The 12,923-nt window shown below is 47.0% G+C and overlaps 1 protein-coding gene across 1 annotated transcript in view; it reads left to right on the top strand.

Annotated features, from left to right (window-relative positions):
* The first annotated feature begins 57 nt into the window (after positions 1–57).
* Positions 58–12,923, top strand: part of Trappc12 (trafficking protein particle complex subunit 12) — a 75,513-nt gene continuing 62,647 nt past the window's right edge. The window contains exons 1-2 of the mRNA XM_075984128.1: positions 58–201; positions 3,318–4,546. Coding sequence (XP_075840243.1) covers positions 3,323–4,546 — 1,224 coding nt within the window. The 5' untranslated portion in view covers positions 58–201; positions 3,318–3,322. The remainder of the gene's footprint in view (positions 202–3,317; positions 4,547–12,923) is intronic.

Raw genomic sequence — 12,923 nt, 5'->3', positions numbered from 1 at the left:
ATGGACCGGAAATGTGCCTGGCTTCCGGCTTCCAGTGGGAGCTCCCGAACTGAGCCTATGCGGAAGTCGGGCTTTAAGTAGCCGGCACGCGCAGGCGCACAAGTTCATGGGCGCTAGGATCTTGAGTCGGCTTCCGGTCTCCAGTCCTCTCTTCGGACCCTTTTCACCCGAGTGGGATCCGCCCCCGGGAGCGGGTGGCAGGTGAGGAGTGGGCCGCAGTCAGGAGGGGTCGCCGGGGCCCTCGACCTTCCGTGTGTAGTCACCGCCTTCTTCCGCGCCGGGTTGGGACCCGCCAGTCTGTGTGTGGCAGCCCCAGCAGGGATTGCCTGTTGACTTTAGCCAGTTCTGTGCCCACTGTGGTTTTAGACAAGGTACACGCCCTCCAGGCCTCAGTTTCTTGTGTACAGAGCGAGGTTCATGTGCATGTATAGTAGAAACCCGTGTTACATCACCATTGCTCATGGTACGGTTTTGTTTACCCCAACTCCTGCTCCTGCCCTCCTCGGTGTCTCATATCCCCACACTTAAAACACCGCGGTAAGCCAAACGCGAGGGGCCTTAGAGACGGGCTTAACCTGAGCAGTGAAGAGTGAGTCGTGTTGGCTGGGCAAAGTGTTTCGTGCCTGTAAGCCCAGCGTTCGGTAGATTGAGACAGGAAGACTGCAAGTTTGAGGTCAACCTGGGCTAAGTAGGGGGACCCCCGCATCTCCAAAAGAAAAGGCAGGAAGGAGAAATAGTGGTGGAAAGAGAGCACTGATTTCAGATACTTGTCTTCTGACTGCACACACACAAATGAGTAAATACAGTAGGAGGGGGTGTTGGTGCAGCACCTGTACCAGCCTTTGGGTTGTGGAGGCAGGAGGATCAAGAGTTCAAGGTCAACTTCTGTCACTTAATTTAAGGCCGTCTTAGGTTACCTAAGTCCTTGATTTATAAAAACAAATTTTCACACATAAGAAAAAGCTAAGTAAAGCCAGGCGTGGTGGCACACACTTGGGGAAGGGGGGCGCCAGAGGCAGGCAGATCTCTGTAAGCTAGAGGCCACCCTGGTCTACAAAGCAAGTTCAGGACAGGTAGTACTGTTACACAGAGAAATGCTGTCTGGGGGCAGGAAGCTAAGTAAAAACAAAAATATCAGTCAGCCATTATGTAGTGAAATTGGGGTATATGTACACTGTTGCAGGGAATGGAAAAAGGGCTTCTATTGAACTGGAAAAACTAGTTCCTTGTTAAAATAATAAAGTGATTACTGTCAGTCGGTGGTGGCATATGTCTTTAATGCCAGCACTCTGGAGGCAGAGACTAGCAGATCTCTGAGTTTAAGGCCAGCCTGGTCTACCGAGTGAGTTCAAGGATAGCCAGGGCTACATAGAGAAACTCTGTCTCAGAAAGCAAAAACACGAACAAAAAACATGATTACCTTCTGATCTAGCACTTCCTTCTCTGCTCATTAGAACAGGGTATACCAAAGAACTGAAATTAGAATCTCAAAGATACATACATTCACACATCCTGTTCACAGCAGCAGTGTGCCCGGTCCCTAGAGGCTAGAAGGAACCCAAGTATCTGGTAATGGGTAAATGGATAAACAGACTGCCACATGCCTGCAGTACATGTTAGTCACCTGTCAAAAGGAAGGAAGGCCCATATGTGTTGCAGCATGGATGTTCGGTACAATGTAGAGAATGATCTATGATAGCCATGATTCCTGTTTAATGACAGAGCATCTAGGGAAGGAAAGCCCATACATGCTGCAGCATGGATGTTCGGTACAGTGTGGAGAATGATCTATGATAGCCATGATTCCTGTTTAATGACAGAGCATCTAGGGAAGGAAAGCCCATACATGCTGCAGCATGGATGTTCGGTACAGTGTGGAGAATGATCTATGATAGCCATGATTCCTGTTTAATGACAGAGCATCTAGGGAAGGAAAGCCCATACATGCTGTAGCATGGATGTTCGGTACAGTGTGGAGAATGATCTATGATAGCCATGATCCCAGTTCAAATGGGTGATCATTTAGCAAGCAAGAGAGCAAACAGCATGCAGCAGACAGAAGAACAAGCAGGCAGCAAACCTCATCCAGTCAGAGCCCACAACGTCCACCAGAGAAGACTGAAGGAGTCCGAGTGTGAACAAAGGACATTAAATTAGTACTCACGACATCCTGCAGAATCTGCAGGGGAAGTGCCAGTCATGCTGGAGTTCTGGATGGAGGGTCCTGGGCAGGGCAGAGCGTCCTTCATGAATGAGTCTCACAGTGTCTCTTGCCAATGGTTACCTTCTGTCTCTTCTCAAGAGCATGTTTTTTACCGTCAAGATGTGTTATTGTTCTCAGCCTGTACGTAGGCAAGGGCCCTCGGAGGACACTATGAGGTAGACATGGTTGGGCCTGAGGGGGCGGGGGGGCGTATCCCGCAGTCAGGGCAGACAGCACTTGGGCACTGATAACTATATATTACAGTGGATGAGTGCTTTATGAGTCTATTTAAATGTACTTCCTGGAAATTTAAAAGCAACAGAAGTAGGATGTTGATTGTCCATGTGTGAGTTGGGGGTTGGGTAGTGATATGGGATGTTCTTCTGTATATGTGTTGCTTTACTGGTTGATGAATAAAGGTGTTTTGGCCAGTGACTTAGCAGAGTAAAGCCAGGCGGGAAATCCTAATAGAGATATACAGAAAGAATAGGCAGAGTCAAACAAATGCCTTGTAGCTGACAAAGGAGGCAGATGCCATGGAGCTGCCCAAGAAGTAAGAGGTAACAAACCATGAGCCTCAAGGTAAAATATAAAATAATAGAAATGGGTGAATTTAAGATGTAAGAGCTAGCTAAAAATACACCTGACACATTGGCCAAACAGTGTTGTAATTAATATTGTTTTTGCATGATTATTTTGGTCTGGGTGAATGGGAATGAACGAGCAGTCTCCCCTTACAGGGTAGATTTAATGGGTATAGAATTTTTGTTTTGCAAGATGATCAAAATCCTAGCAGCTGATTAGACAACAACAGAAAGTGCAAACTTAAAAATGCTGAGCAGTGAATTCGTGTGTATTTTATCACTTCAAAATAAGTAAACTAGAAAAAGAGAAATTTCTAATTTTATATTATTTGGATTTGAAACTATTAAAACCTTTGTTCCACTGAGCAGCAAGATCTAGGTAGCACAGCCTATCATCTCAGAACCGCAGAGGTTATGAGTTCAAGTCCACCCAGGTTATATGAGATCCTTTCTCGGAAAAAAAAAAAGCAAGTTACTTGCCAACACTGGAAATAGACAATGATGCGATTTGTGACTGCCTCTGTTTTCAGGCAACATGGAAAAAGCTAAAGATGGTGAACAGAGCCCAAGTGAGACATCTTCTCCAGCCCAGGCCAGGCCTGAACCTATCCCTGGGGCAGCGTCTGGGGAGGAGGGCCAGCTGCTCTATCACGAGGAGACCATTGATCTTGGTGGAGACGAGTCTGGATCTGACGAGAAGGATCCCTTGTCCGAAGACTCTCGCCGCTTCGTCGATAAGCTGAACGAGCACATGATGGAGAGCGTGCTCATCTCCGACTCTCCGAACAACAGCGAGGGTGACGTGAGTGACCTCGGCTGTCTGCAGGATGTCGCCGAGCCCCCAGGAGGCACCACTGATGGCAGGCTGCCCAGCGCCACAGACAGAGAAGGGGCGGACACTCTGAGCACTGGCAGTGAAACCGATGGAGACGATACACCCAGAGATGTTTCAGACATGACACCCGATAGCAAAGCGTCTCTGAAAGAAGACTCAATGCGAGAAGATGTGCCGGGCATGCCTGCGCTGGAGAAGGCTGGCACGGAGGATGTGGGGCCCAGGGATGGCCAATCTCACCCAGAGGAGCAGATCTCAGAAGCATCATCCAGTCTGTCCTCCAAAGACGAGCCCGTACCTGTCTGCACCATTTTCAGCCAGGCCACCTCCACTCCCTCCCAGCCGCACTTGTTTCTGCAGGATGGCTTCGAGTCCCAAATGGTGAAATCTCCCAGTTTCAGTAGCGCCAGTGAGACATCAGCCAAGACCCCTCCTCCGATGGTCCAGCCCAGTCCCAGCCTGAGTACATTTTTTGGAGATGGCGTGAGCTCCAATTCCTTGGCCTCTGACTTCTTTGACTCCTTCACAACCTCTACTTTCATTTCGGTCAGTAATCCCAACGCAGGCTCCCCAGTTCCAGAAAGGCTATCTTCACTCCCTGCCCCCGTGGGAGAAAAGTCGCCAGAGTCCACCAGCCCCTCTTACTCTACGAGGGTGGAAAGATCGGAATCAGGTGTTTCCCCGGAACCTCTGGAGTCTGAGTCTCCAAAGCCATTCTCACAGATCCAGGCTGTGTTTGCCGGCAGTGACGACCCCTTCGCCACAGCCCTGAGCATGAGTGAGATGGACCGGAGAAATGATGCGTGGCTCCCCAGCCCGGAGACCAGAGAGGTCCTGATGAAGGTGGCGACCCAGCAGTATGGCACTGTGTTCATAGACAAGGAAAACCTCACCATGCCTGGCCTCAAGTTTGACAACATTCAGGTAGGGTGCAGAACGTTTCTGTGTCTGTATCTTACTCCTTTTCATCTCTTCCTGGAAATGTGTGTCATGGGCTTGGTAGCAGTTACAACTCTAGCCTCCTAAGCAGGATCAATTTTGGAAGAAATTAAAGAAAGAATGCATTCTAGGGCTGGAGAGATGGCTCAGTGGTTGGTAGTGTTTGCTTTTCCAGAGGACTAGAGTTCAGTTCCCAGCGCTTGCAGCTACCTATAACTCCAGCTCCAAAAGAGCCAATAGCCTTTGACAGGGCAGGCATTGCATTCAAGTGCACATACCCCACCCCACCCCAGACAGACAAACACACACTCACACACACACACACAACTAAAAATAAATGTTTATAAAAGAAAAGTGCCCTTCAGAGGTTTTGCCTGATAGTTGGAGATTAGGTCAGACCCCAGCATAGGGCAATGGATGACTGAAGGAACTAAAGACCTCGGGATGGCTGTAGCGCTGGGTCTGTAACTTTCCAGGATTCTGCAATTCATAAGTTCTAATCCATTGGTTCTCAACCTGTGGGTGGTGAACCCCTTTGGGGTCGAACAGCCCTTTCACAGAGGTCACCTAAGACCAGCGCATAAGACAGATGTTTATATTACAATTTATAGCAGAACAAAATTACAGTTATGAAGTAACAACCAAAATAATGTTATGGTTGGGGATCATCACAACCTGAGGAAATGTGTTAGAGAGTTGCAGCATTAGGAAAAGTTGAGAACCCTTCTAATCTGTCATCGGCCTTACAGATGGCCTTTAGTGTGCGCATGGCTTCTTCTGGAAACTCCAGTGTACACAGTGCTCATCCGCTGTCCTCCCTCCGACACTGCAGTGGCTTGGGTGTCCTTTGTTCTAAATCAGCTTCCTAAAACACTTACATTGGAATTCGTTTACCAAGTGGCTTATCTCATTATCTAATTAAAAGTCTCCTATTTATGGGATAAATTTCTATTACTTATTTATTAGGCAACTTTGGTGGCAATTCAATTAAGTTAGAGAGGCCATAGAGTGATGCTTGCGAGGCCGTGTTTGGTGATAGTGGCACCCCACAAGGACTTGCACGTCTTCATCCAAGCGCTCTGCTGATGGTGTCTTAGTTAGGTTTACTATTGCTGTAGTAAGACACCATAACTAAAGCAACTTGGGGGAGAAGGGATCATTTCACTCAGAGTTCCATATAATAGTTCATCTTTCAAAGCAGTGAGGGCAGAAAGCAGGGAGGAGCTGGAGGCAGGAGCTGATGCAGAGCCCATGGAGGGTACTGCTTACTGGCTTGCTTGGCTTGCGCTCTATAGACCCCAGGGTGCCAGCCCAGGGATGGCACCGTCCTCCATGAACAGGGCCCTCCCCCATCAGTCACTGATTAAGAAAATGCCCGACAGGTTCACTGCAGCCTGATGTTCTGGAGGCATGTTCTCAATTGAGGCTCCCTCCTCTCAGATGACTCCAGCCTCTGTCAGGTTGACATGAAGTTAGCTGGCCAGCACAGGTGGTCTTCTTTGCTTTTCATCACATGTAGCGAGCATACAGTATCATAGGCGTTCACTGTGACATTTCCATACTCGGATAGCCCGTCTTTTGCTCATATTCGCCTCCCATCTTAGTCTCCTGTCCTCTCTGTCACCAGCCAGCTTCTTTTCTCCAAAGTCCATTCTGCTTGTCATGGTGGACGTCTGTGGGGGGGGGGGTGTCGTGTATGCATATGTTTTGATCTAGGCTACACATACGGAAGAGAATATAAGATATTTATCTTTCTCTTTTCCCTTCTAGTATCCTCTCTCGCTCCTCCCTCTTCTCCCCTCCCCCAAAAAAGTCCCCTTTCTACTTTCATTTCTAGTGTTTTTTTCCCATGGAAAATGTTTTGTTTTAGAAAGAAAAACAGAATCAAGGACTCTGTCCTGCTGCTTTGTATTAGAGTTATTTTATACATATACATGTGTAGAGATCTATATATGTTTACAAACAGGTATGCAAATGTTTTCTGGTTATTAGATTAACATTTCCACATGCAACCATTAGAAACAGTCAAAAATCAGTAGAAAATGTGTGATAGCAACAGCAAATTATTTACTTCAGTTTTTTAATGTAGATTCCTCACTGTACAGAAACTGCGAAATATGTCTTTCATGTTCTACATTATTTCATTTAACCGTCTTTACTTGGATATTTTTCCCTACAAATGGCATGACTTTGTTCTGCCTTATGACCGCAGAGAACTGCAGTGTGTTTACAGACCATCTTTTCTTTCCACTCATCTGCTGGTGGCACCTTGACTGTTTCTGCATTTTGACTGTTGTGAGTCTGGTGCGGCAGTACAGGTAGATGGCAGGTCTCTACTGCAGTGCGCATGAGTGACAGGGATCTCTACTACACTTAGATGTTTAGAGATCTCTGGGGTGCAGGACACGTGGGTGACAAGGGTCTCTGGGTACTGCAGGGCACGTGGATGACGGGTCTCTGTGGGTTGCAGGACACATGGATGACGGGTCTCTGTGGAGTGCAGGACATGCGGATGATGGGGGGATCTCTGTGGGGTACAGGACACGTGGATGACGGTCTCTGTGGGGTGCAGGACTCGTGGATGACAGGGATCTCTGTGGGGTGCTGGACACACAGATGATGGGGGGATCTCTGTGGGGTACAGGACACAGATGACAGGGATCTCTGTGGGGTGCAGGACTCGTGGATGACAGGAATCTCTGTGGGGTGCTGACTTCAGGAGCTTGACTTCCTTCTAGGGTAAACCTTGAATGACTTAGCTGAATTACATGTTGTTGTTGTTGTGTTTGTTTTAGAGACAGGGTTTTGGTACATAGCCCAGGTTGTGCTTGAACTTACTGCCTAACTCAGGCTAATAACAAATTCATAGTTCTCTTGTCTCAACCTCCCGAGTCTGGGATCACAGTCCTGAGCCACCATATCCACCTCATGTAATAGTTCTGTTTTTATGGAACCTCTGCACAGACTCCTATGACGTTTGCACCAACTGCTGATCTCAGGGCTCTTGCCGTGGTTCTGGGTGCTCTGTGTCACCCTGTGCTGTCTATATCTATCATAGAGATGACAAATTGTGTTCAGATCTATATCTGAGCTGAAGAACCAGAAGTTGCCTCTAATCATCTGGAAAATACAAATAAAACCACAGAGACTGTCAGCTCATTCCTGTTGGGATGGCTGTTAACAGACAGGCTATGGCGATGATTGCAGTGAATGCAAATTAGTAAGCCGTTATGAAAAGCAACATGGACGCACTTCAAGATATTAGAACTGAAATCACCATATGATCCAGTCAGAGCTGAAGTCAGCAGCATAGAGAAAGCTGGACTCCTGCGCTCTTTACAGCCTTGTGGCACAATAGGGCAGTACAGTCAGCCTGAGTATCCATTTCCGGGTCCAGATGTAAAGAGAACGTGGTGGGTGCATGCAGGTGACTGAGTTTTTACAAAGAAGGGACTGCTGTCGTTTTGACAATATGTGACAGCATGAAGGGTGAGATATGAAATGAAATAACTCAAGCAAAGAAAGATAAATGCCACTTTTTGGGTGGGGGTTCAAGACAGGATTTCTGTGTAGCAGCCCTGGTTGTCCTGGAACTCTTTCTGTAGTCCACGCTGGCCTTTAACTCACAGAGATCCACCTGTCTCTGCTTCTCAAGTGCTGGGATTAAAGACATGCACTACCACCACCCAGCATACCATATATTCTTGTTTAGAAAAGAAAAGGAATGAACTCATGGCAGAGTGTACTGTAGAAGTTAGTGGAAACTGAGTCTGAGGTACAGTCATGTGAGAGAGGGCTAATGTGTAGTATGATGGCCCAGTTAGAATGCTGCACAGTTAGCTTAGAATGTATGACAGTGGGTTTTATGTCACACTCACACTGTAGCTATGGGTAGTGATGGTGATTAGTTCATTTGTGTTATTTGGTACACCGTATCCTATATTTAATTAGCAGGTTGGACACCCTGGATACATAGTTTTTGTGTCAGTTACGTATCTTAAAAGAAAAATGACGTCAGGGATAGTAGCACACTTATATCCCTGGATTTGAGAAATGGAAGCAGAGGATCAAAAGTTCAGGCTCAGCCTAAATACCAAGTCCAAGGTGGAACTGGGTGTGCTGGCTAGTTTTACGTTGCCTGGCACAGGTTAGAGTCATTTAAAAGGAGGGAGCCCTAATTGAGAAAATGCTTCTATGAGACCCAGCTGTGGGACATTTTCTCAATTAGCGATTGATGGGGGAGGGCCCATCCCATTATGAATGTTGCCATCCCTGGACTGATGATCCTGGGTTCTATAAGTAAGCAGCCTGAGGAAGCCATGAGCAATAAATCAGTAAGCAGCACCTTTCCATGGCCTCTGCATCAATTCCTGCCTCCAGGTTCTGTTTGAGCTCCTGTCCTGACTTCCTTCAGTGATGGACAGTGATGCGGAAGAATAAGCCAAATACATCCTTTCCTCCCCTCAAGTTGCTCTCGGTCATGGTGTTTCATCGCAGCAATACTAACCCTAACAACCAAGACATTAGACCATCTGAGAGCTTGCCTCAAAAAAATTAAATTAAAAAAAACACATTAAATAAAATAAAATGTTTTACATTTAACCATATTCCTTTCAACAGTAGAATTAGAAGACTGGAGAGGTGGCTGTGGTTGGAAGGGCTTTCCGCTCTCACGGAGGACTCACGTTTGATTCCCAGCTCTCGGGGAAGGTGGTTTACAACCTCCTGTAACTCCAGGTTCAGGGACCCGACACGCTCCTCTGACCTCTACAGGCACTGCGCATGGGGCATTCACTCACACAGACACAAAATGAAGCAGAGCTGGGAGTCAAACTAACCAAACGGTTAAATTTTAGCAACTGGTCAAGAATAGCATGTTTGGGGACATGCAGATCTTTGAGGGTCTCATAAACTACCAGGTCCATAGACATTCCCTTACCGATGCATGAGTGTTGGACGAACCCTGCATTGAAGGAACTGTTTCAGGTGCTTGCTTTGCTAATACCATGTGTGACCCAGAGGATCCGTACAGGAGTGGTAAAACTTGAATGAATCCTTGAGTTGGAACTTCTGAGCTGCATTAATCCAGTCCCCAGTGGCAACAAAAGTGACAGTGGCTGGATTGGGTAGGAGTTTGTGTCCCTGTAATAGAGAAGTCAGCTGAATATGACCAGGTCTGTGGGGTGGCTTTCCCCCCAACAAAAGTGGGTCCAGGCATCAAGACCCCCGCTGTCAGGATGAGGGAAGAAGGGCCATGTGAGCCTTCCTTTGGTAGGTATATCTACTGGAAAACAAAGTCTGTGTACCCTACCCTGTGCCCTTGGCCCAGGACTCAGCCTCTTGACCTCAGCAGCCCACATAGAGTGAGTTGGGCAAAGGTAAGGTGTTATGTCCCTAGAAGGTGAGAGCAGAAATTTATGGTCATTAAGTCTCTTCTGCCATGACTTCCCCTAGCAGAAAATGTCTAAGGTTCTCAAATCTAGAGTCAGCGCTATTGCCAAACTGTCAAACCCTATCGCTGTACCCACCATAGTGCATAAATGCATGTGGCCCTCGGCTGCACCTGTGGTGTGTCCAGCAGATGAGTGGGTTCCAGATCTGCCCCGTGTTGAATTATTAGAAACCGTAGGCAGGGTTTTAGACAAGTAAAACTCATCATGCCGCCAGTGTCTGTCCTGTGTGTGTCACGCACACCCAAGCTCCTATGAGTTATTTAGTAAAATAACAGTGTTGCAAGTAAGGTGTGTTGAGTACAAGTGGTTCTAGTCCTAGAGGCTGAAGCGGAGGACTGAGTCCACGGCCAGCCTGAGTGACATAACAAGGCATTTGTGCAGACGCCTGTGTGTGGATGTATGCCACTGTTTTCCTTAGCTTGTTTGTGGAAAATGTGTGCTTAGCTGTGTGATAAACAGCTGAACTGGCTTCCGAAATCGGTGTAGCAGTTTGTGTCCTCTTCAGCGTCGTTGATTGTCCTGGGAAGTTGGGGACATGTCAAAGTCGTTGTTCTGCTTCACAGTGCTGGTGGCTGCGTAGTGCTATCTCGCTGGAATTCGAATTTGCATTCACTAGTCACTTCTGTTATCAAACTCATTTTGGTATATAGGCCATTTTTTAATTTTTTTCCTTGCATTTATTTACTTATTTGTTGAGAGGAAGCACATGTAGAAATCAATGGACAACTTGTAGAAAGGGGCTCTCCTTCTACCATGTGGTCAGGCTTGGCACCATCTTCACCCACTGAGCCATCCTGCCAGCCCTCAGATGCCAATTTGTGAAGTTATCTGTTTAAAAAAAAAATGTCTTTTATGCTTTGGATATTTGTCTTACTATTATTGGCTGATTTTAAAGCTCTTTAACTGTTCTGATGGAATTGAGCGATATTTATAGGAAATATTGTTCCCTATTCTGGACCTCGCTATTACATATTCTTCTGGTGTCTTGGAAAGCCGAAACCCTAATTTTTTATTGTAGGCCTATTAGTCCATGTGTATTCTCCCAGCTGTCGTTAACTTGAAATCCTATTACACAGTCGTGTTTGAAGACACAAGGGATACTTTGTTACTATCTTCTGGGGACCTTCACGGTTCTCACCTTTGTTCTTCAATAGCTCCAGTGTGCTTCCTCCCAGATTGCTCTTAAGATTTAATCACTCTGGGGTGGAGAGATGCTCAGTGGTTAAGGGCACTTGATGGTCCTTCTGAGGATGGTTCAGCTCCCAGCACTAATGTGGCAGCTCACAGCCATCCATAACTCCAGTTCCAAGGGATCTGACACCTCTTTCTGACCAGGCATGCACATGCATACATGCAGGCCAAACACTCATGCAGATAAAAATAAATAAATCTAAAAAGAACAAGATTTAAAGCTTGAATGAGCCATGAGGCTGGACTGGAGAAATGGCTCAGTGATCAAGATCACTTGTTTTTTCAGAGAACCCAAGTTCAGTCCCCAGCACCCTGACCTTCAAGAACTACTCACGCCCCTCAGGAGAATGGTGTGGTGTGCTCATGGCTTTTCCTCCACGACCCCCATTCTTTCTGGGGTTTGAGGAGACCTCAAGTTCCACCTGGATCCCAGCCCCACTGCAGCAGCTTCCTCTCCTCATCCTCGTGGGCATAAGGGATGTAATGTGTACGACTCCATCATCTCACTTGCCCTCTTCACCTTCAGTTTAGGGACACCGCAGATGCAGGCCCATCCTTAGATGTGTGGTGACAGCTAAAACATTGATTAGTCAGATAGACCTTTCTACCCCAAGTCTCCTGTTGTAACTAATCCCTTTTTAGTTTTTACATTATTTATTCATTATTATCAGTGTATGTATTGGGTGTGTACATGTTCCACAGAGCATATATGACGGTCAGAGACAACGTCATAGAGTTGGTTCTCTCCTCCACCTTTATGTAGATTCCAGGGACTGTACTCCGGTCACCAGGCTGGCCTGGTGTGAGAGAAGCGCTGTTACCTGTTGAGCCGTCCTGCACACACCATAACTAAACTTTAAGGAAAAGAATTTAAGGATAAAAGGTATTTATGGTGTGCTCTCATCAATGGGCAGCTTCACTAGGATGGAGGTGATGTTGTCCGCCTGCCCCCCCCTCCAGCCCCAGGAATTCTCTGTATCTGGCACAGGTAGCATTTTTACAGTTGACGAGATCACACATGTCAGCCTTTTAAACACCCCTTGTAGATCTCTCAGCTGCTCTTGCGGCTGTGATAATTGAAGTATTGTACCTTATTCTCCAAGAGCAGGAATTACAAAATGACTGCTACTGAATTTTACCCTAGTTTAGGAAGATGTGTGGCCTGGCCCTCTTCAAGCACCAGGCTCACTCACCACACAAGGGCAGAAACAGCACAGAGCCCACACGACCCTCCTGCTGAGGCTGCCCGCCTGCCTCTCCAGGTGCCTAAAGAGCAGACAGTGTCAACAGGACAGGAAGCATCATCTCCAGCAGGCAGGTCTGGGTTCCCCTCAGCCTGTGCACACGGTCTTCACTGTCAGGGCTGCTTGGTGTGAGCATACTGAATAATTATCCCTGTTTGTTGTTGACTTGGTACATCAGTCACCTCTGTTATGTAGCCTTGGAGCATGAGGAGCTTGTGAAAGACATTGTCGCGGGACTCAGCACGTCCCATGCTTCATGCAAGTTAGGTTTTCCCTGTCATTCAAGTCATAGGCCCTTTTTCCCTGTGCAGCTCACGTGAACCTTTTCTTCCTCCCCCTGGTTTTCTGTGACTTCCCTTTTAAAAGAAGTAAAATGCTTGAAGTAATACCTCAGGCACTCAACCCTGTCTCCAGGTGGGCGTAACCAGATGAATCAAGTTGGGGGACAAGAGTAGCCCCAGTGCAGAAATAATC

This window comes from Microtus pennsylvanicus, chromosome 8 (genome assembly GCF_037038515.1).
Source record: "Microtus pennsylvanicus isolate mMicPen1 chromosome 8, mMicPen1.hap1, whole genome shotgun sequence".
NCBI lineage: Eukaryota > Metazoa > Chordata > Mammalia > Rodentia > Cricetidae > Microtus > Microtus pennsylvanicus.
The sequence above is the reverse complement of the archived record's forward strand: the minus strand, read 5'-3'. Positions and strand labels throughout refer to the sequence as shown.